This window comes from Thermobia domestica, chromosome 17 (assembly GCF_964235325.1).
Source record: "Thermobia domestica chromosome 17, izTheDome1.hap1.1, whole genome shotgun sequence".
Classification (NCBI taxonomy): domain Eukaryota; kingdom Metazoa; phylum Arthropoda; class Insecta; order Zygentoma; family Lepismatidae; genus Thermobia; species Thermobia domestica.
This window is the reverse complement of record NC_137470.1, coordinates 155,822,058-155,847,424: the sequence shown is the minus strand read 5'-3', so window position 1 is coordinate 155,847,424 and position 25,367 is coordinate 155,822,058. Positions and strand designations below refer to the sequence as shown.

Below are 25,367 nucleotides of genomic sequence, written 5' to 3'. Positions count from 1 at the left end.
CAGATGATAAACTTTTAATTACAAAAAAAATCACAATCACCAATGAACACTGAATGAGATGATAATACGTATTCGAGTAGTATTGATTTGATTGGTTATAATTATCAGTTTGTGCACACGCGTTATTGTTCCTTCAAATTCGGCGCTGGTCCCGTTCTTCCGTTTACGGGACGTCTTGTAACTCCTTCACCGATGGTATCGCCTCTTCCGTTCCGGCAATACTTGCTGGAGCTCTTCTTATGTCCATGTGGATGATCCCAAAACACCTTAGTATGTCATCCCTACTATGTACAAGTCCTTCTCGTAGAGAATGACTAGGTGTACTTCGAGAAATTTGAATCGTGTCTCGATTTCACTGTATTTACAACTAACTGAACGATGTATAAGTATTTCAGTCGCACCGTCTGTAGATCATGTCTACCCACGATCTGATTAGATTTTAGCATAAAATTAACTTCATGCACACGAATCTAACACTGTTTATATACATACAAGATGACACGACGCATTATTTACAACGGAAGTCTTTCACGTAGCACAGTTCTGAAAGCTTAGGTCAATATGATGGACCTTTACTAGCTTCAAGGAAGTATGTTGATATATATAATTTGTATAAAACTATATAGCCAGTTTCGACATTTTCAACTATCAGTTGAAACAAATAAAAAAATAAGAGAAAAACACTCGAGTAACTATTACGAGTTCAAAACACAGTTCGAAACACACTCGAGTAACTATTACGAGTACAATTCAAAAAAAGTTCATCTCCAAACCGGAGAATTACTTTTACTCTATATTGTGATATGCTATCTACTCTCTTGTAAAGAGAGTCAACTTTCACGAACTGAACTCTAAACGAAATTTCATCCGCACGATCAACGAACTAACACCAACTAACTCTACTCCGCCCATTTCGTATATATAAAACTATCCATTTCTTTATTTCCCTGAGACTCGCTTCTAAGCACACTTCTTTTTTATGGTGCGGAAGGGTGGAAGCATCTTGGTGCCATCAAGTCTAGTGACTACACGTTGTCCTATTCTTTTGCTAATAAATAATTTACTTTTGCTTAATGTTCTGTTTTAACATTGTAACCTAATATGGTAAACTTGTACCCTCAAACTGATGCCTATCATACTGAGTTTCCTTACTTCGATCTATGTTAAATTTTAATTTGAAGATGCTAACTATTTACAGATATACCTTCTAGCAGACATGTTTACAGGGCGCATAGTGGTCTGAGAGTCACTGACCTCTGGTGGCGGAACATCCAAACCACTCTCAAAACACTACTCAGCCTGTGTCCGTGCTATTTGTGAAATTTTTACAAATAACAACACAAATAATTAGATTTAGAACTGATACCACTTTAAATACATCTTCCTTATTGATTTGAAGCATATATATGTGATTGTCATTGCATGTCATATCAATATTTATACACAAACACTCTTTTCCTGTTTTCTACTGCTTGTGAGGAATCACCTGGCTGCTGCTGTTACATACCATGTTCCTCCCTTCACAACATCACGTGAGGATACAAATAAAACCAAAATAAGCTTTGTATTTATGTTTTGTAAATAAACTGAGACACGGAAAAGCAAGGCTAAGGAATACTAGAATATTCTACTCATTCAAGAATGCATAATAACTTAAGAAGAAGATGACTGTTTTCTTTAGTTTATTTACAAGGGGTGAAGGTCGGTGGAGGGAATGTCCTTAGCTCCAGCATTTTGAAAATACAAGGAAGTTGAATGAAAAATTATAGGCTCGTTTTTACTTGAGACGTCTTAGACGCGCTCTCAGCAGATATCATAAAATCTGACCAGAAACTTCGTGGTTCACACCTATTGTTACTGATATTTTTGCACGGAAGTATGAAAAATTATATTGCTTTTACCACAAAGAAACTCTAGTCTGGTTGTCGTCAGTACAGACTCAGATGACATCGTTGTCAACTTGAAAATTTATTCTTATTTTCATTTTCTTCGTTGTTTCTCAAGAAGAAATAAGAAAAAGCTTTTTTTTCGACCAAATATCACTATCTTTCGGGTGGCAATACTGCTGCACGAACATCTGCGCTCACTCGACTTGAGTGCAGAAACTTTTTTTTTTTTTAACTGGATTCTGCTTCTTCTGTGCTGTAGATATTTCCTCTGTATTTCATTATTTCGATGCAAGAATATTATTGAATCCAAACAAACACAATATATTCACATACCTAATTACAATACTACCTAATTTTGAACAGTCATCTCCTTATGTTAATAAAAAAATAGGATATAAATTGATAAATAAATCGAAAAATTTAATATACCACTAATCCCTTGATATGCAAATCACGATATACTAATTTAAATATTGATATGCAAGTAACCTAGCTATGTGTGCCTTACACACAACTTATTTGACCAAATTACCATAAAAAAATGTTGATACAATATTCGATGGAAAACTATGACGATGTATAATAGGCTTTAAACAATGATGCAACATTTATAAGTTGCAGCGTAAAACCCTTTTTAGAGGATTAGTTAGGGGTTAGATTTCTGGACTCTTGGCATCTATAGCCATGTTAGCCCGTCACGTATGAGGATGACGTCCCTCGGTGATCACACTATCCGAGGAAAGGGAAGGAAAGAAACAGCTTGGGACCTATATGTTAGGTACCATCTCGGCATTTGCCTGGTGTGAATAAGAAAAACCCAGGCAAACATCATTCAAGATCGCTGGCCTGAGAAAACAGTTTACACTTTTTCGATCGAGTGCCCTCACCGAGAATCAAACCCGGGACCACTCGCATGTAAAACCCTTTCTCACCAACTATTAGTTTGACGTTTTCTCCCAACGATTTCCACTTCATCAGGCATTTCGATTCCAACTATGCAAGGAATAACTTTCCTGATGCTCGGGTGATGTAATGTGGGGTTGAAAAATTCTCTACAGCGCAAGTTACACTTCTTTGTTCATGGAGGGGCCGCGGTGGCTCAGTGGTAGTGTTCAACTCTGGTGCATGGGGTCCTCGTTCGATCTCAGCTAGCGCCAAGTGAACTTTGTGGTGGAGAAACGCGGTGAGCGAGAGTTTTCGATAGGTTCTTCCGTTTCCTCCCACTTTATTCATTCCACCATTTCATTCATTTCTCATCACCACCGTCTCCTTTAACCTAGCCGGTATAACCGTGGGGCGTAAAATTTAAAGATTTCATTTTTTTTTTTTTTTTTTACTTCTTTCGTCATGTAATCCAGTTATTAGTTGACCTCGGACGAAACTATGGGGCTGCTGCATGACGCTAGTCTGACAAACTATGTATTATCGTTTTCATATCTTTGGTCTTTTTTGGCCTATGGGCATGAAATAACAAGACTTTTATAAAGAGTATTTTTGAAAAATTAAAAAAATAATAATCCCGAAATTTCCGAACGTGTTGATTCAGCACATCTGAGCTCTATTTATGGACCAAATTTAGAAAATTAAGACAATCAATAGAAAATTAAAATCGAAATTTTCTGTCTGTGTTGGTGGGAATTACATACGTAGAACCGAAACGAGGTATACAACCGAAACGCATACGATCGAAAGCAGTTATCTACATACGAAAGGAAATTAAAAAATCTTACAATCAGCAATACTAAGTAACTATCATTTTCTTGAAGTTATGTAGGGGAAACCCGTTACAGATTGAAACGACATATGAGGGAAACGCGTAGAACCGAAATAGCATATAACTGAAAAGGAATATGATCGACACACTGTAGGGTTACTGCCCGGAATATATTCATGTCCCGCACCTTGAATTTTGGGATATAAAAAATGTGAAGGTAAGTAATTCTGATAATTCACTAAGATGCCTAATAACTTCGAAATTAAAATACCGTTAATTTTACAGTAATTGTGTAATATCTTCAAATAGATAAAAGATAATCAAAATGTGGAACAAGAGAGCGCTAGACAATATTATTTTACATGAGGTACCGTTATCGCGAGTCACCTAGTAGCTTTCCGTTTGCAGCGATTTAGAAACGCGAAAATAAGTGCCGATTTTCCAAGGTTTTTGATGCCAACGAAATAATAATATTTTTATGACACTTTTACAATGTAAATTTTTGTGTTGGAGCAAACAAACTATATGTAACTGCAATTTAAAAACGGTCGGCGTTGCATTTACATCTCAAAATTTTTAATGTTTGAGTGATGCAATGCTCTTCTGCTTTGCATCTAGTGTGACACATAAACAGTGGTTTATCCTGACATCTTAACAGCAAATTTTCCTTTAAAAAATCAATTGATATCACATAAAAATACGTTTATATATTGCAAGAGACCCTCGGCGTCTCTGGTGGGGGAACAAGGGGGACAAGTCCCCCGAATATTTTGTGAAGGAAATGAAATGGATCAATGCTGAAAGTATTTAGTTCTCTACGGAAGAAGTAATGACAGCCTGAACAGATAAAAATTATATCTGTTGTTAAGTATTAGATTGGTGTGATTGAAATGTCACTGACTTCTGCCACTTTCAAGGAAAGAGATTTTTAAAAAGGTTATACTTCTTGGTTAGTCAACGTAGTCTGGCTGCAGCCACACATTTTCCCATTGCTCAACAACGATTAGAAGGACTGGAGACGGGAAAAGAATGCACAGAAAGTTAATCTGCGAATTAAGAAGGAAAATTTACAAACACAGGGAAATATAAAATAGAAGCAAAGATGACAAGAAGAATTAAAAAGGATAGAGAAATCTGAATAATGAGTATGAAGGTAAATTTAATGGAAATAGCAGGGCAGCAATGGAAAAATACTATGACAACATATAAACTAAAGATGCAATGAGTTTTTAATGAACGGAATTGCAGCTTAAGAAATATGGAAGGAATACGTTGCGGAACCATATGATAGTAAGAACAAACTGTATATTTTAGGTATTAAAACGGGATAAAGTGCAAAAGCAGAGGGATAAAGTGCAAAACTACAAACCAATTTCTCTTACGTCAGTGTTCTCTGAGATATTTGAAAACATTTTCCTTCCTAGGTTAAACCAATATTTAAAATGTAATATTATTATTTGTTCATCTCAAAATTGTTTCTACGATTGGTTTCAACCCTTCAGCTAAAAGAAATCTAATGACACTCCGTTGCTCCACGTTGTAGAAAACCTGGAAGGGTGCTGCCATCTTGTTTCACTGATTCCTAGCATCCCGTTCAAGAGTTAGGCGTGCCAGGTCCATCTAATAATAGTTCTAAAACACCACGAAAAATAACAAAGAAATACTTCCGGTTGTTTATTGAATGAGCGTTATATATAATTCTTCCATACGGATCTCAGAACAAAGGAAAATTCAAATAAAGAGGCCTAAGCTCTGGAGTATTCTACCAAAACATGTAAACAATTACAGGAGTTCAGTGAACCTATTATTTAGCACATAATTAAAAGAAGATATAGCGTAAGGAAATAACTTATGAAAGTAGTCGTAATGAGCCAAGGATCATAATTCGTTTCGATCTACTGTTGATAACAAAGTTATCTTTGAATAACAGAAAACCTGGCCTAAGCGTAATAACAAATAAGTTACAAATTTAAAAGAAATAGAGGCCGTAAACAATTATAAAACTTGCACCTTTTTTTTCCTTACAAAAAACAAAAAATAATAATGCTAATTTGCTATTCTGAAATAGACAACTTTTTGAGACACTGTATAATCATTCAGATATAATTCATAGATAGTTTTAAATACTTGTCTTCATTATGTAAAATTCATTTTTTTTGTATATAATGACTTGAACGTTTTTTTTTTTTTTTTGTATATACATACCGTCGATAACTTATTAAATAACAGTTATAAAATGAAATTTCTAGATTTACGCCCCACGTTATGTTCTGTAGGCTAAAGGATAACCTAATGATTAATGAATTTGAATGAAAATGAAAAGAAATTAGTGAAATTAGGACCCAAAATAATCTCTGGACACGACATTGTGCACCAGAAACTCACTTGAGATAGGATCGAAGCAGGAGCCCCTAACGCCACAGGTGAGCACTTTACCACTGAACCACCGTGTGTTCCTAGGTAACATTTGCCAATATATTTCAATACATGATAATTTATTAACCCTTATCCGTTCCAGACATTTTTGTAACGTAAACGGGCAACCGGGGCCTGTCAGGCCCAGTATATATTTTAAGTGCAGAACACTCAAAATTAAATGTCTGTTGCCGCATACTGTTCCGACTAAAGGTTACAATAGTCACGTGTTCAATATATAATTATGTGACAATTTGATCTAATATTTGACAGGAATTTCACTAAAGTTATACGGGGCCTCCTAGGCCCCGGTTGCCCGGTTACGTCAGGAAAAGATTTTCAAATAAAAAAAAATAGCTTTACCAACTCGATATGTTCATGATTTTAACTTCGACGAAAGATAGAATAATTCAGTATTTTTATGTCTTCGAAATATGTATGGTTATTGAGAAATTTTAGAAAAATGAAGCTACTGGGCCTGGGAGGCCCCGGTTGCCCGGATAAGGGTTAAAACAACTTGATACAGTGAAGTATATTCCAAATATAAATTAAGAGAAAAATAAATTAGATATACTGTATTTCAATCAATGAGTAGATATTAGATCTTTAACAGAGTCCACCAGAAAAATGTATACACTGTTTAAGTAAAAAAGAAATATATTAAGTGTTACAAACCTTCAAGTAAGCATATGTTTACATTAGACGTTGAAAATGTTGGCCATTGGCTTCCAAACACCTAACAGAACGATCGGCGGTCGCTGCAGCTACACCGGTCAATGTATCATGGAGACCGATGCACATGTCTCTGTAATTTTCCATGCGCCACAAACTTGTCAACAATGCGTTTGATTGTGAGGCGAGCTGTGGGGGTTTAGTACCAAACTCCCCTCTCCCCTGACGCTGCACTTCGATAGCATTCCCAAACCTGATAAAACACTTCAAAACGTACTTACGCTGCTCGAACGTCAAGCGTGTTCCTGCCATTTCCTTATTTCACTAACCGTGCTTTACACTACCGACATCTGTTGAGCGAAAAACCGTACTACAACATAATTTTAACCGAAAACAATTGACAATCCCGACATCTGTTGGTCGGAAAAGCATACTACAACATACTTAAATTTCAGAATAATTGTCAATGCCAGTATCCTGAGACAGGTTGACAAAGAGTGTATAAGTTTTTCTGGATATTGTAAGGCAACAGTAGTAGTGTATTTACTTCCAAATTTTTATTCAATTCTGTAATTTTAAAGCGAAGTATTATTTTGAAAGCGAAAAATAAGTGTTCTCTTAAAATTTAAAATCTATTCGTTGCTCAGTACCTTAAAATACTATTTAAGTTGTTTAATTCTCAATATACAGTATTTTCATTTTGCATTTGACTTGGTTAAGCAATCATGAACATGTTTACTTTCTTAAATCACAGTTTAGCCACTTCCTGATGATTTTTCTCTTTCTTTCAGACTGTTTTGGATCACATGTTTGATCCTGTGTGCATTAACATGTTCATTTCTAATTGCTAATCTTTGGGTAAAATGGAACTCAACTCCTGTAATAATAACGTCTACAGAATCCGATGTTTCCATATCTGAAATTCCTTTCCCGGCTGTGACTCTGTGCAGTGACTTCAAATTGGATAAAAGAAAAATTAACTTCAGTGAAGTCTATGGCAGACATGTGGAGAGAAGGAACACTACAGAGAAAGAGTAACTTCTTTTGCATATATACTATTGAGTTGAGGAATAAGCCAGTAGCGTTTTTATTAGTGTGTTTATTTTTTTCAAAAAACAATAATTATAACAATACATTAAACAATATATTCGCCGATGCTCTTTACGACCTGCTCCCAACTCTCGACCAACTCGTTGATTCCGATCTGCCAAAACTCGTCCGGCCTGGTATCGAAGAAGTTGTTCAGCCAGTTTTTAAGGTCCTCTTCGTCGTTGAAGGTAACGCCTCTCTTTTGGTTCGACATTGAGCTGAACAGGTGGTAATTGGTTGGTGCAAGATCCAGAGAGTATTGCGGATGCTGAAGAACCTCCCACTCGAGCTCTTGGAGTGCGGCTTTGACTATTTGTGCAGCATGGGGCTTGGCATTGTCGTGAAGGAGAATGGTTTGTCCTTGTGGATTGGGTCTCTTCAGCTGAAGTGCTTAATTTACGCGGCGCAGCTGGGCAATATAAAGCTCCTTGTTAACCGTACTGTTCCTCTCGAGCACCTCGCAATACAACATGCCCTGCCAGTCCCACCAAACGCAGATCATGGTATTTTATGGGTGGATCATGGTTTTGATTCACTCTCAGCTTCGGCGTATCGACTGTTATCTTTTCTTTTTTTCAGATTAACGTATAGGCACCATTTCTCATCTCCCGTTACGATTCGGTACAAAAAACTTTTCGCGTTAAACTCGAAATCAACTCAACTCAAAAAATGTTCATTATGTGCACGTGTTGCTCGGTGGCGGGCTAAATGTTGAGAAACAATTTGAAGGAGATTCTCTTGGTTGGTCTCGGTTAGCTCGTGGGGCACCAAAACTCTCAAAAAGGTTAAGCAATGATGAGCACTGTTTCGTAGAACAGAAAGCCTGTTCTTTCGAATAAATATCAACACTTCGTCAAACAGCAAACAAATCTTAGGGAGACAAAAGAAAACATAAAACGCTACGAATATATCCCTCAACCCAAATATTAATTCCAAAATGAGAGCGTAAACTTCGAAGAATTGTTTCTTGCTCCTCTTGAGTATTCGAGTATTATTACATTATTCGAGAAATAAGTTATTATTATTATTATTATTATTATTATTATTATTATTATTATTATTATTATTATTATTATTATTATTATTATTATTATTATTATTATTGAGCTTCTGGAAGCATTTCAAAATGAATTCTTAAAGCAACTTATTTCCACAACTATAAGGCTACAAAAGGGTAATCTTAAAAATTACACAGAAACGTGTATCTGCTCTATCTAAACAAAGTGAAGACTGTCTCTTGAATAACGGCAGTTTGATTTGTTAAATTTCCATAGGTATTATGTTAACATGAAGCACATATTATCAAACAAAATCATATTTTTAATAATAAACCCATCTAATAAAAATGTAACGAAATTTCAAATCATCCAAATTATAATATTTTTTTATAATTATTTGTATACTATTTTGTGTTTAATAATTAACACAAAATTAATTTTAGCGACCACGAAGGAATTACTGGGAATAGTATTTGCTATAGGAAGATTCGAAGTTTAATTAATTCATGCTCCTATTGTGTATGTTTACACAGATCATGAAGCGTTACTTACGAAGTTAAAGTCTTATAGACTTTCGACAGTGCTGATATGGACGGATAGATTGGCGAGATTTCCATTTATATTTTAGAGAGGGGACTAGCTTTTATGTAGAATGTCCTTCTAGAATAGATAGTGGATATACTGAATCAATGGATTTTGAAGGCTCTAACTTGCCAATGAGCATTTTTCCTTAGAATCGGAAAATGACATAGGATTTTGTAAAATTCAGGAAAAAGATGGTTTTCTGGTGAATTGTGAGGATCTTAGAAAGTAAGAAAAAGCATTAAAGCATTAATTGATACTGAATTCAGAAAGAGAATAAAGGAGTTTAACAGGTCGCTGAAACGAAGCAAGATAAAAACAAAACAAAACAAAACATACAGTGGAGAAATTAAGGTTTCAGCTGAAAATATGTAATTTGCATAATAATTTGCCTTTATGTTTAACAGTAGAAGACAATAAGAAGAAAAAAGATGGACAAGATGATAATATAGATTTTCTCAGAAAAGACCTTAGTAGATTTGAAGGCAGTTAAACTACAAGAAGATGATTTTTTTTATTTCCAGTAGTTAAATTCTTGAGAAATGATATATCTGGTTTTAGCAAGAGTAGACTGAGAAAGCTAAAATCGAGTGTGAGAATGTAATTTATTTCAAGAAATGGATTATAATGAAAACAGTGAAAATTAAGAGAAAAGAAACAGATGTAATTTGGTTGCCAAATACATTAAGAGTAGCTGTGTGCGTGTGGCGTGACACACAATAAGAAGTACTCTGGATATGCACACTTTAAAACACGCTACTGAGAGTTAGGAAAAAGTATTATTGGACAATCATATATAAGGATGTAAAACATTTAACGCAAGCTTGTGTTGCCTGCAATATTTCTAAAGGCTCAGAGAACGCAAAATATGGCTTTATATCGAGTTCTTTAGTGGAAGCCGCAGAACAATGCACTTTCATTCACTGGGTCTGTTAAGTAGATTGAGTACAGGCGGCCATGGGTATTGCATAGTAATAGTGGATACATTCACGAGAGTGGTATTGACAACACAGCATTGTTGCACGTCTTGCAAATAAGAACAGAAATAAAACACTGAACTTCTGACCAAGACTGTACTATTCAAAACAATAAATACTTGACATGTTACGTTTCGAACTTCTAACCAAGATCCTCATCATACATCAGACATACACAATCTCAGAGTGTATATCTGATGAGGATCTTGGTTAGAAGATCGAAACGTAACATGTCAAGTATTTATTGTTTTGAAAAGTACAGTCTTGTTCAGCAGTTCAGTGTTTTATTTCTGAGATTAGTATATTTTTCACTTAGAAATGTTACCTCTAAGACACTAGCAAATTGTCTTAGAAGTCTTTTTTTTCTGTGATAATGGATTTTTTCCTAGGATCATTTCAGATAATCACAGTCTTCAATAGTAAACTATGGAAAGAAACTCGTGAGATTTTAAATTTCAAGACTATTTATATATCTGCAGATAGTGTCTGTGCCAATAAAAAAGAACTTTGGGTGAAACAATGGAAAACTAGCCTTTCCATATACAGTGACAAGCATGGCAACTAGTCAAAAAATTTAAACTATTAGAATCTGCGAAAAATTCTTAAACTTGTTCGTCTACTGGTTATTCTCATCTGGAGATGAGTTTTGGGAGGAACGCATATTTTCCCATCATAATACAGAAATTGCTGAAGGGTGTCACGAGGTTACAGAACATGATTATACCAAGTACGTATCGGACCTTAAAAAGGAGATTAAGATGACCCATGATTGCGCAAATCTTACTGAAAGGAAAAGACATGAGGCTTCAAAGAAGTTCTATGACAAAGGAAGAAAACAACACTACTTTAAAATCGGTCAGAAGGCATGGATGAGAGCGGTGACTTTGTCTTCCGCACCCGATAACGTTTATTTCAGTTTATTGCCAACGTACCTTGGTCCCTATCTCATAGTTAAGCTGCTAGAGGCAAATACATTCTTTGCAAGAATTATATTTACAAACAAGGTCGTAGAAGTGAATACTGATCAGATGAAACAGTATAGGAAGCCACCCGCATTTAGCAGGCACCCTTCAGAGCAGAGAGAGGATTTTGTAAATAGAACTGCTGAGATGGTGAGGAGGGAGCGAGATGCCCATCGAATAAAATTTCCGTTTACAGAGAAGAGACAGAAGGAAAAGTGGAAGTTACTTGTTATTGGTTTACTGAGAGAATTTTGGTTTGTTTAGTCACTCTGAGGTTAAGTAGCTATATTCTCAAGCATGGCGGGACAATTTCAGCGACCACTTCCAAAACGAAGATCCGTTTACACATCATGCAGACCTCGTTCGGATAATCCGTTCGAGCTAGACTTTTTACTACATGTGGATAGTAAATTCGAAGGAAATAAGCAGAAGAAAGAGCTAATGCCATGAAGTTCAAATAACGATCCGAGATATAGTTCCCTATAGGCTCTGAAAAAAGAAGCAAAATTCAGTGGCCCAGATGCAAAGCATGGACCATCATCCTCAGCATGTTATTTACATAATACTTTTGACATAGATGAAGTTATATTGCCCGTGTGTGCGGACGAGGATGACATAAAAGACTACCACCTTCCCCGGAAAAATTTCTCGAGGTGGGTAAACAGAAAAAAGAGGAGGAGTCAATAGTTCGAAAATTCTCCTTCTAAAAACACTGGTGCTGTTTTGCTGAAAGAACTGTGAACTCGAAATTTGAAGACAGGAATAGTGAAATTTAATTTTTAAAGTAAAGTAACTGTGCGTTTAATTATCAATGATAACAGTGAGAGATACTACACTAGGTCGAGGGAAGGCCTTCATGATTTTTGGTGTTGTTTGATTGTGTCAAGTTTTTTATTTTTATTTTTATTTATGTATTTTTTGTGAATATAAGTGAGTTTTTCTAAAAGAGAAATATTTCAAAATGAGACAGTAAGAAACATTTGAACTAATTGGGATCTTGTTTTTCTTTTAAATTTTGTCGAGTGCTATGTAAGGACGAGTCTTCGTCCATACCGTTTTTTCTTTATTTTGAATGAATTCAATATTAGTGTAAATGTGTTATGACGCTGTTTATAATATAGGTAAGCCTGACCAGACATATATATATATATATATATATATATATATATATATATATATATATATATATATATATATATAAAAGTGTTTACATATTGATTATGCGTTATTTATTTAAATTTTATATTTAATATTGTTTCTTTTCATGTATGTGTATATATATTTATTTGCTTGCAATTTAGCTTCGTTTAACGTGTATACTGTCGATAACATTAAACTTTCTTCTACATAGTTTTTTTCATAGTGACTCGATGGACACTTCCAGAGGCTTTGGGGCGCGTTGTCTATACTGAAAATATTTTTTGCAGATTTTTAAGCAAAAGCAAAAGTAAAATTAAGAGAAGGGTCACAGACAACATAAGAGGAGCCTCTCAGTGCTTTTGCAAGTCGGATGCTAGGGTTGCTAGTGCCTGTTTGACGTATGTCGAAAGTCCACCTAGCCTTTGAGATTTTTTAAAACTTTATCTTGTAGAGAACGGTCAAATTGATGACCAAAGACAAAGAATAAGTGATTTCTCTGGAGCAAAGTGGTGTTTATAGAAATTTTCCATTTTTTATTTCCTAAGAAATAATTAGGGACTAGCCTAAGTAATGGCCAGAGCAAGGAATAAGTAATTTCCTTGGATCAGAGTGATGACCAAGTTAGTTGAAATTTTAGTTTAGCTAGGAATAAGATTGAATGATGAATGGTTCCCATTATCTTCCAGATAGAAAAAAAATAGATTTTGTGCATGTTTTTTTAAACATAAGAGGCAGAAAATACTTTTTAAGGTCTTTCTTAGATTCTTTTACTAGGACAGAGAAGCCAGAGTGATGGTCGTCTTTGTAGAGAAAGAGTAACAGTCTCTGGCTAAGTGGTGTCCATAGGCTAACTCTAATTTTATTCTAATCAGGTTATTCTAATTTTTTGGTGGAAAGTTGTAGTTATGCTTTCCTGATACAGATAGGTGTCGGACAAAGCTGTGACGAAGTGACTGATCACTGGAGTCCGATTGAATGAAAAATGAAATGAAATCTTTAACGTCCCACAGTTATGCCGGTTAGGCTAAAGGAGACGGTGATAATGAGAAATGAATGAAATGGTGGAATGAAGAAAGTGGGAGGAAATGGGAGAACCCCGAGAAAACCCACGAGCACGGTGTTTGTCCACCACAAAGTCCACACGGCGCGAGCTGGAATTGAACCAGAGACACCAAGCACCGGAGGTGAACGCTTTACCACTGAGCCACCGCGCCCCCTCCGATTGAATGGAAATTGTAGGAGTCGTTTTTAAGGATTAGCTATTTTACGCCAGAAATTTTCTCAGTACTTCTCTTGAGATCATTCTGTATTCTATTTAAAGAGTTAATAATTTAAAGCAGATTCACAAGAGATGATCAAATTTTTAATACTACAACCCCCGTCAAGGACATTGGTTTCCTTAATTGAACTCTTGTTATAGAAGCTTCAGTGAACTGGTATTAAACTCAGTTATTTGAAGTTTTCTTTTTAAGTATTTTGGTATAAAACCAAATAAGAGAGTATTCAAAGGGTCGTAACTACCAGCTAAAAGTTCGCATTCTGCATTTTCCTAATACTGGGGTTTGTCTTGTGCTGCATATAGACGCAAGGAAAAGTGACAAAATCATTTGAACAAACTACGTGATTGTGACGGTTTTCTAATTACTAGAGTTGCATTCGATTATTCCAATAGCTATATAAATAATTGGCACTAATTATAGCTTTTTTGCCTGTAAGTTAAATTGAAGATTAGTTTATAATTCGATATTGTATAAATTATTTTGCAGAAAGAATCTACTGAATATGATGGGACAAATATGTGGTCTATCAATGATGCTCTCCAGTGAAACTAGTAGCAAGAGTATTGGAACCTTGTTCGAGGTAAGTTTTTATTTCTTACAAATTTCAGACTAAATTGCATTTGCAGTTTTAAATAAATTCATGATATTGCAGAATAACTGCTATTGAAGATGATGAAACAATCTACTTTATTTGATATTTTCATAAATTTGTATCTAGATAATCTTTATTGTACTTTTAGTTAACAGGAAAATCAAAGATAGTAACCAGGGCCTAGAGTTGAATGATATTCACCAGGTTATGGCGTATGCTGATGAAATTAATAGGCAATGATAGAACAATAGAAAGAAATGCTGAGGCCTTACTAAACGCTTGCAGGGATACGGGCTTAGAAGTAAATGCAGAGGAAACAAAATACATGAAAGTTCGTCGGGATCGTAATACGGCAAATTACGGATGCATTAAAATATCAAATTATACTTTTGATAAAGTGGACACTTTCAAATATCTAGGATCAGTATTAACAGACCAAACCGTGTTCACGAAGAAATTAAATATCGACTGAAAGCAGCGAATTCGTGTTATTACTCAGTTCAAAATCTCTTGTTGTTGTGAATGCAGTCGAGGAATTTGAAGCTTAAATTCTGTAAAACAATAATCATGTATCTTGTTCTGTATGGTTGCAAAACATGGTCGCTTACTCTGAGGAAAGAACGTAGACTGAAAGTATTTGAGAACAAGATCCTGAGTCGAATATTCGGACCCAAGAGGAACGAGAATGGGGAATGGCGGAAACTTCATAACGAGGAACTACATAATTTATAGGTTTTCCAAACATTGTTAGGGTAATCAAATCTAGGAGAGTCAGGTGGGCAGGTCATGTAGCCAGGATGGAAGAAGGCAGGAAAGTTTTCCAAGTTTTAACTGGAAGACCAATCGGGAAACGACCCTTAGGAAGAAAATGAAATGAAATCTTTGAGTTTTACGTCTCACGGTTATGCCGGTTAGGCTAAAGGAGATGGTGATATGAGAAATGAATGAAATGGTGGAATGAAGAAAGTGGGAGGAAACGGGAGAACCCGAGAAAACCCACGAACACGGTGTTTGTCCACCACAAAGTTCACTTGGCGGGGTCTGGGATCGAATCCGGGACCCCAAGCACCAGAGGTGAACGCTCTACCACTGAGCCACCGCGGCCCCCAACCCTTAGGAAGACTTAAGCGCGGATGGGAGGATATTATTAAGATGGATCTAGCAGAAATATGAATGCAAAGTAGAAACTGGATCCATTTGGCGAAGGATGGAAGTCAGTGGAGAGCTTGTGTGAACGCGACATTGAACCTTCGGGTTTCGTAGGCCATATACTTAGTTAACATGAAAACTTAGAGCTCCTAGTTTCTGTATGGTAAGCATTCGCGCCTTGACCAGAGGAAACTCGGGCTTGATTTCAGGTAGGAGCTCATGTAGATCGAGTCCCATATTAAATTGTAACTCCATGTCTTATGTAGCATCCGTAATGGAAAGGACGTTCAAGCTCATGGGAACAAAGCGAAACAACTTATTTAAATTTCAAGATGATTGTTTTTTGTCTTTTTACACCGAAAAAAAAATATTCCGCATGTAATTTAGACGTAAAAGCTCTGTGCTAGTCTAGTTAACTATTACTGAAGTTTGAATTAAGTCAGTATTTTCTAATTTGATACCTGAAATTTTACACAAATTACCAGGAATTGTTCGAATGCCTCTCAATCGTTATATAGTTGGTACACATTTGATCACTAAATCCCATTCTGTCTTCTAGAGACTTGAGTCCAGAAAATGAACCTAAAACTATAAGTCCCTCCGGTCTGTGCTCACAAGTAAATCTATTTTCCCTCTTCTTCCACATTCTCTCTACAAGAGAAATAGATCTAGGCATGGCCTCAAGTAGATGCCTAACTTGCATATGGAAAGCAGTCAACATGATAGCCTATTGATGGAGAATATTCAAAATACAAATGTTTTACTTCAACAACAATGTTTACTGTCTTTAACATGCGTTTTTCTTTTCCAGAGTAATAAGCTATAATAATATGTTGAGCAAGTTTCAATTGTAGATGCAATATAACATAAGAAATTTTCTTCCATAATTCAAAGCTAATAATAGACACAGAAGCTCCAGTCACACAATATTGTAACGTTTTCATTTACCATTTTTACATTAATTTGACTGATCGTGTTATATGTACCTGTTCTGTTTCTGATTTCCCGACAGAAATTTCGGTATTCCATTCAACCACATTCATAACCTCTTTACTTAACACAGTGTATTGAACAGAAGTAGGTTTGAATTATTGAAATTATAGCAAAAGTCATCATCATAAGTTCAACCATAAGCAATCTCTCAGGACAACACCTTTAATTTAACAGAGGTTGAACACACATTACTTTGTGTTACATAACCTTGATCTTGTTGTGGATATGGGTTATATAGGAGATTGGTTGTATCCTTGCACTGGTTGTTGTCAATTCACAAACTATGAACCTAATACGTAGGAGGGTTCCTGTACATTGTTGCCAGTTTGATTGAAAGCATTAATATTATGACTACTTCTACCTGAATGGTTTGAATGACTACTAATTTCACTATCTAATCAGTGTTCTGTTGCTTAGCAGTATTATTTATGTGCCTATTTTTATATTTCCTACTCTAGTTTCCATTTTTGTACTGGATGTTACTCTTAAATTCATGGTTTCCGTTGCTCTGTTGCGATTTAATTAGCATTGTTTTCTTCTTCACTAACTTGATTTATACTCATTGCTTTGTCGTAAAAATGATTACATTTGAGACTATTTTCGTTATTTTTGAACAAGTTCTCAAAATTTTGAAAAATATTTAAGATCGTATGTTAATCCAAAGAAGAAAACAGAACGAACTGTTTATGATAATAATTTGATCGTATTAAGGATGAAAGTACCAATTATGCCTCTATCTAATTTATAAATACGATAATACCCGTCAGCAACAAATTTATAAACTGAACCATCAGTTTTTGGACCTATCTCTTGGATTATATTATATATGTTAGTACCAATAGTTTCAACGGGACACTACTTTGAAATAATATTGAATATTTCGATTATTAGAAAATTCAATGTTATTTGCCTTTATCATTGGATAATGACTTCTCACCAAATTTTGTTCTCACAACAATAACGTTCTTGGACAAATTGGGTAAAATAAGCAAAAGTTGTGCGAGTCACAGAAAGGGGGGGACGCATCAAAGCACCTGCTACCTAGCTGCAGACAGGAAGTGAGACTTCATTAACCATCGTCCTACCTACGGTTTTTTTTTTTTTTTTTTTTTTTTGTAACACGGACTACCAAGGGGGGTTCATTTTATACCCACCTGTTAAGATTAAATATGTCTCGCAAAAGAAACAAAGTATAAACACTCACAAAAAAACACACAAATAAGACTAACAGCTATTTATCTAGGAGTGTCAGTTCTAAATGTGAGTCACACAGGGCCGGATCTCGAATCCTGCGAACTAGCCTTCGCAGGAGGCGCCAGGTAAAGTGAGCGTCAAACTGGAAAGTAATATTTTAAATATGAATATTTATTAGAGAAAGTCTTATGATGAAAAATTTTCTAAATAGCTTCAAATAAATATTGTAGAGACTGAGATACAGATAAAATGCATCAAAAGGACAATACAGTCGGAAGGACAATAAAGTCACAACCGACGCTTTGCATGGTTGGCTGCAAAACATCACGTCACAAGTTAAATACGCTCGTACTCGTATATCAATTGGCAAAATGCCACACTCACAAGTGATGCTAGATTGAGGAAAATTTCTCTCGGCACAGGGAGATTTAGGGAAAAAATTTTAGAGGAAAAAAGGGAGATTTTTACGAATATGAGAGAAAACGTAAGGAAATTTAGCTTTTCAGTAGATGTAGATGTTATATTAAGCACTACGGTAGTACGTCTAGAGAGGCATTTTTTTCACAATCCCACCGTATGCACAAAATACAAATATAAAAGACACTTCATATCTTTCCAAATAACCCCAAATGGTAATCGAAAGGTCATTAGGATAATAAGTAACACATTTTTTCGGAACTCGCACTGTCAATCACAGCAGCGTATACCTATGCTCATTGTATTATAACCGTGTAACAATCATTATCAATTCATTCCCTTGCATTAGTTATTTGTGTTCAAGGATGTACTTACTGAGGTGTTCTGAGGGTCTGGATCCCCCAGAACTCTTAACTTTTAAGAAAATTAGCACAATTTCAGGGGGCAAATACACAAAATTATTTGCATTTTGTAAGCTATTCCGAAAAAATTTTCGGACCCAAAAGAGAAATGTTGGGTGCGCCACTGGCTGTGCTTACATTGTGTTACTCATTGCATTATTACGGACGTTTATGTTGGAGACATGAAAGGACTAAATTGTTTTATAGTCCTACAGGTCCCCTGGAAAGAATTTTTGCGGAGGGGGCTGATTTCGAATTTCCGCCACTGGATCGAAGACAAATTAGGTGTTGATTAAGGCACACACTTGTGTCATTTGTTGTATATTAAACAAGTTCGGCTAAAATTAAGAAAGAATTATTTGAGATTAAATGGACTAGCTTTGATGGACATTGAAAATGACACACTCAATGATATTGGTACAGACGTTTTAATAAGAAATCTTACCAAATTGAAAGCCAGGAAAGTGCTTTTATAACATGAACTTTTATAACATGAGAAATTAAGCTAATTGCCATAATCGTATCACTAGAAAACACTATGTTACTATGTTTTTAATGAATCATAAGAGCATACCTCTTTGTCAAAATCATACCTGTGTTAATGTTAGATTTGAAGCTTATGAGTTTTGTTCTGTTTCAACCTCTATGTTTCAATTATACTTGTCAAAATACATCTTAGGTATATACCTTAGTTGTGTCTTGTGCTCATCTATCTATTAAAATGCTACCATAGCAATCGTTGTAATTCGTCTTCATTTGCATAAAGATACTTCCATTGTGAATAGGGGATCCCTGTGTGTGGGAGGGTGTCCCCCCTCACAAGTGTGATACATGTTATCCCTTCATTTTGACGAGCTGAATTCAAATGTCATTAAAAGTACTTTGTGGAGCACATGTGCGGCACAGGTCTGTACCTAGTCTATATATTAAAATGCTAGGTTTATATGTTTGTCCGCAATCCTTTCGACAATGAGATCTCAAAAAGCAGAAGTACTAGAAACGTGCCGTTTTCACTGGTCGATAAGAAATTTTGTGTAGATTGTCCAGTTCTCATTCAACCTTTCAAAAAACGTCTCGTTATTGTTTTATTCAACATTTTAGGGGCCGTTTTGAGCCCATAATATTAACATTGTTGCAGGCCGAAACTACACTGTTAGGCAACCAGTAGAGAAATTACGTATGGCGGGTTGACGGACATTGCAGGCGCTTTGCTTAAATCTGAATGGCAATATTGCTTGCTGACAACTTCAAAGGCCTCAGGAGACGCAATGAGGTGTACTCGGACGGATATGGATTTATTAGAAAAAATATTTCCACTTGATATCGTGATGCTCCTTTAAATTTGCTGCAAACTCACTCCAACATCTATACATAGCAATTCACTTGCTTTTTGAGTCTCCTATCCTTTACTTGGATGAGTAAGGAGACATGCACAACGGGAAGGAGATTCATGGTCACAACAGAACGAAGTGCTGAGTAGACAGCAGGTTCAGCTAGTTTAATTTAAAAAATGTTATTAATTATTATAATTGGAACTTTGTTCAGTATTCATCCACAGTCAATTAGTTATAATTTCGCCATTTCTTGTAAATATTCACAGGTAGACTGCAGATGTTGAAGAAATTTGTAATTGTAACTATTATCTGAAGAATTTTTTGTCCATTACAAATTTCTACTCGTTTATTATCTTTTAGATGGGGGCGCCTAAATATTGTTTGCTTGCACTTAAGAAATGTCGAGAACCGGCTCTGGAGTCACATCTCCTACAAAAGGAAGGGGGTACTTTGTGCCCACCAACTTAAAATAACAAATTTTATGAGACACGTTAACGTTCAATTTGAACTACCGTAAGGCAATCGCTTTAACTAAACATGTTGAGCAATAACATTTTCTTACGATTTTAAAAAAATGGTTCGAAGAGTAATTACAAAAAATATACTGTGGTGGGTACAAAGTACCCCCCACCGTTGGTAGTCCGAGGGTTAATCCAGAATTTATATTCTTATACGGTCAGCTCTTTCTCGTCGCAGTGCACAACAAAAATTACAGGAAAAAAGAGGCTCCTTTTGGGAGATAACTAACTGTTCTGATCCATTGGCGTGGAGGGGCCGCGGTGGCTCAGTAGTAGTGTGTTCACCTCTGGTGCTTGGGGTCCCGCCAAGTGAACTTTGTGGTGGACAAACACCGTGTGTGGGGGTTTTCTCGGGGTTCTCCCGTTTCCTCCCACTTTCTTCATTCCACCATTTCATTCATTACTCATCATCACCGTCTCCTTTAGCCTAACCGGCATAACCGTGGGACGTAAAACTCAAAGATTTCATTTCATTTTTCCATTGGCGCGGAGTAAAAAATGTCTGACAAATCATATATATGACCTAGAATTACCAATTATTTCATACCAGTGATAAATAAGAATTACCAATGCTTATTCACAAATTTTGCTTTTAAAAGATGAAAACATACGTGTCGTGTGATAATCTGTGGAAGACATCTCTTTTTTCTTTCCAAAATATTTACAAAGTATATACACAATCTCGGATTACCACCTGAAGTACATAAGCATTATTACTGTAAATTGTTAAGAACATTCATACATTTATTTAAATTGTACGGTACCCATTTCAGTCTTTGTAGTCAAAAGTAAAAATCTTGTTAATTTTATCTTTCAGTTTGGACTACCAGAACCACGCGGTTCGATTTCAGATTGCATAATGGGCAGTTACTATGTTTGTGATAAAATTTTTCCGATTTTGACACCAATTGGAGTATGTTATTCATACAATCTATTGGCACCTGAAGATATGTACACTGAAAACACGTAAGTTAAAATTAATTATTTCTTAGAGGATAATAATAGAAGCCTGAATGCCAAAATTTAGATTTAAGGAAAAGTTTGGAAAATAACTGAGTATGGAAATACGTGAATATTAATATTTTCTAAACAAATAAAATATGAAAATTATATGGAAATAAATGTGTTCTCCAGTGACTAAACGTCTTTTAAAAACTCGAATCTCATGTCGTATATTTCTGGACCTAGTCATGATTAATATGGTCCATGCTTGATGCTGAGCAGAAAGGAAAGAGCGAGAAGTGGAAGCCTGAGAGAGTTTAAAACGAAATAGTGTTTTTTTTTCATCTCTGTACGGATGTGGAGAGTGAGAGGGATAGTACCTGGCCAGAATTTTAGTTGTAGATAATTTGCTCTCTAATAAGCCATGTCCTTAGAAAACATCCGACTAGATGTACGAACTTGCTTACTCGAGACTTTATATTTGTTTAAAAGGAGGAAAACATACATGTAAGAGTCCTACATATAAAATACACTTCAACTATTGTTAGTTGTAAAGATGTCATTCTCTTTGTATGCACGTAAAATCTGGACATGTATCTAATATAAATAAAATAAAGAGTTTGTGTGTTTCTCTGTCTGTGTGCGGCCTGGGAACCAGGCGAGTGGACCGAGAGTTACCAAAATTTGGTCACGGGTATATTGATCCAGGTTCCAAATCAAGACGAAGCGTTTTTTCTTTCAAATTTCGAACCAGGGGATTCTCAGTGGGGCGTTTACCGGAACCGGCCTGGGGACCTGACAAGTTGACCGAGAGTTACCAAATTTTGGTCACGAATACCAGACCAGGGTGAAGCTTTTTTTTTCAAAATTCGAACCAAGGGGGTCTCAGAGGGCGTTTGCTGGGACATGTAAAAATAGATCAAAATGACCGATATTAGTGTCAAATCCATAGTTTTCGCGGTCGCTGAAGTGAATGGTGATACTCCCACATGGTGATACTGAATACTCCCACAGGCGTTGACTTCCAAATACAGCCCTCATGCGAAGAATGGGTATATTCAGCTAGTAAATAAATAAATAAATAAATAAATAAAGTGTATACTTTACAAGAAGTAGTACATATTTAAATTCTCTTCCATTATCTTCCTGTGATAAAATTTTATATTTTTTTTTCGATGTAACATAACTCAGAATTTATCACTGGTGGTTATTATTTTAAGACTTGATGTATTCCAATGTTGGACAACTGTACATATTGAGTGGCAAATACTGTATTATCGTCACAAAAACATACGACAGTAAGGTGTTGACGATATATAGCATGAAACATAAGAGGCAGACAGTCAATTTGCTAGAGTTGTTTAAAAATAACAAAAATATTAAATCGAAATACATTTTTCATTATTTATTAAAACATTTGATTCTAAGAGAACTGGAATAAGAGGTGTTGGCAGACTTTCATAGACTAGACCTGGAGTTTGTGTAGAAATGTTCTACCCTTGGGAAATCAGCCTTGTTCAATATTTACACAGGCGATTGGGACATTACAGGGCATATACATTTGTGAAACTTAAGATTATCTGTAGAGAAAGGGAAAAAAATTAGTTTTAAGTATTTCCAAGAACAATAGTGTTTTGATTATAGCGTTTTAATTTATCTTCTATTAAAGACTACAATAAAATATGTTGATAATATTTATAAATTTGTTTTCTGTAACCTGGATTATTAAGTGTATATTTGAGCATGTTTATATACACAGTTTGTTGTGGAAATATAAGGAAAAGGTAATGATTTCAGCTTGTAATATGTCAGGTAAATTCAAGTCGTAACGTATAAACACGTAACCTGATTTTACTGTTATTCACATTTTTTTTAAAAAAAATTAATATTCGTTACATTTTAAATATTACTTTTAAAATCTTAGGTCATTGAACATATTCCTACAAAAAAGTCCTTGACGATTGACTTTGTATTTTTTAGTATGTATGATTTACGAGGTGAGTTAGAAAAGTAATGAAACTGACTTGCTGTTAAGAAGAAATTTTATTATTTTTACAAATCCGACTTTCCCTTGAATTCCTTTCAGCTCGTCGGATAAGCTTTTCTGGACATTATCCAAGGTATCAAATTGGCGCTATCTCAAGTTGTTTTTGAGCAAGGGGAATAAAATGGAGTCAGAAGGACTTATATTCCTAGGGAACCACTTGAATATTTTTCTCTGCCAAAATTCATTGATGGACATCGTGTGTTATCATGGTGGAGCATCCAAGTGCATCCAATGCCTAGTCACATATTTCCCGTGTCCCAAACGAGTGTTCAAAATTTACGGACGTTAAACAGATTGTAATTTAACTCTGCTGATCATTCTCACTGATAGTCACGATCTGGCTTCACAAGAGACTTTACTATTTCCTTTTTGTCATCCGTTTGTAAGTTTGAAAGTCTTCTCTCACTAGATTCGGCTTCAAATTGTTTTCAGTCCCTTCCTAAAAAGGACTTGTGTCTTATGAACACATTTGAGTTGGATAGGGAGTGGTCTCCACAAGTTACTTGCAACATTTTCTAAGCCACAGTTCCGGATTTGTAAAGTTTTACACAAAATTTGATGGCACAACGTTCGTCGCTATGCGTTGATCTTGCTCACTGCATGACAATGCTTGAAGCCGTATGGCTATTGTTTTCATGGCTTCAATGAAAGATTGTGGCTTCAAGGTGATTCCGCACACATATGGCCCACATCTACCACACACTGGAATCAATTCAAAGTCCAATGTGCACTGATGTTCACAAAATTTGGTGCACCAAAGAACAAAGCACGAGTGTAGAATGAAACTTATACTATATATTTGTTATATAACTTAACAGAAATGATTACAGCCCTAGAATTATATAACACATTTAACCTTGATATAGCGTGAAGCCCCCATGTGCTGCGATGAAAGCATGTATACGTCATGGCATGGAATCAAATAAACATCAAATGCATTGGCAGTATTTGGTTATATAAAATTTCACAAGATATTGGCACTTCATGCTGGAGGATTGAGACTACGTTGGCACTGTCCACTGAAGGATCGAGACGAAGTGCCGACTAATCATATCCCACTCATGTTAGATACAATACATGTCAGGGTAAATGCAGGCCAGGTTAACAGTGGCCATTACTTTTATAAGAAGGGCTATGCATTTCGAGATATATATGTGGCCGCGCATTGTTCTACTAAAATATGGAGATGTCTAAGAAAAATGTATGATTCGACCTCTAAGATTTCCGAGAGATGGTTGATGATGTTGCTTACAATGTGTAGCATGCAGAACTTCGGGTTGCATCAAACGGCTTCCTCAATATTACACGTGAGTTCAGCTGCCGCGCCGCGACGCTTGACAAAGTACGCTAGAATATTGCGCTCACCATGATAGCATCTAGCACGTACACGGACATAATTGTGAAACAGCTTGAAGAGGGACTCATCTAGAAACATAATCATATGTAATTCAGCACGCTAATGACGGAGTCCAAATGGCAATGTAGCTTGAGGTGTTTGTAGTTTTGACTCAAAAGATGCCGACGGGAAGGAATGTGTGCCAGCGGTTCAGAAATCAACATACATAATCCAACCGTCCTAGCCTTTTGCAATGCTACAATTTAGAGCTAACACTATGAACATCGTTATATGGTCCATTATTGTCATATAAACAAAATGGCTGTCGTCTCGATTTATGCCGAAATTGTTCGGGCTACTGCCCGATTAACGATGTGTACAGTTTTTTTTATCAATTGCTTTTAGACACGCTTAACTGTTTTGACAACATGCGTTGTACGCTCATCAATTTTGAAATACGAGAAACGCCCACCTGTAGGAGCGTCTTTTCAAACGTAGTTATTTCCTCATATTGCGTCTTTTGACGGCCACTAAGTCTGTGAAACTTGCCCACATGTTTTCCATTTGTTGATCCACTTTCCATTGAGTGTTATGTTGCTGTATTGCGTTGTACACCCAGCCAGGCCAGTAGCCAGCCCAAAAATGTAGGCGGGGCCCGGCTGAAGTTAGGGGGACCCGATCCAAAAATGTCATAGTTCATCACCATATTATAGTTCATTTGCAAGC

General features: G+C 35.8%; 1 protein-coding gene across 4 annotated transcripts in view; it reads left to right on the top strand.

Moving 5' to 3' along the window:
• Window positions 1–25,367, top strand: part of LOC145674429 (pickpocket protein 28-like) — a 216,180-nt gene that overhangs the window by 65,113 nt on the left and 125,700 nt on the right. For all 4 annotated transcript variants that reach the window (XM_081744475.1, XM_081744476.1, XM_081744478.1 and 1 more), the window contains exons 5-7: window positions 7,482–7,724; window positions 14,205–14,298; window positions 21,134–21,282. In XM_081744475.1, the coding sequence (XP_081600601.1) occupies window positions 7,482–7,724; window positions 14,205–14,298; window positions 21,134–21,282 (486 nt within the window). The remainder of the gene's footprint in view (window positions 1–7,481; window positions 7,725–14,204; window positions 14,299–21,133; window positions 21,283–25,367) is intronic.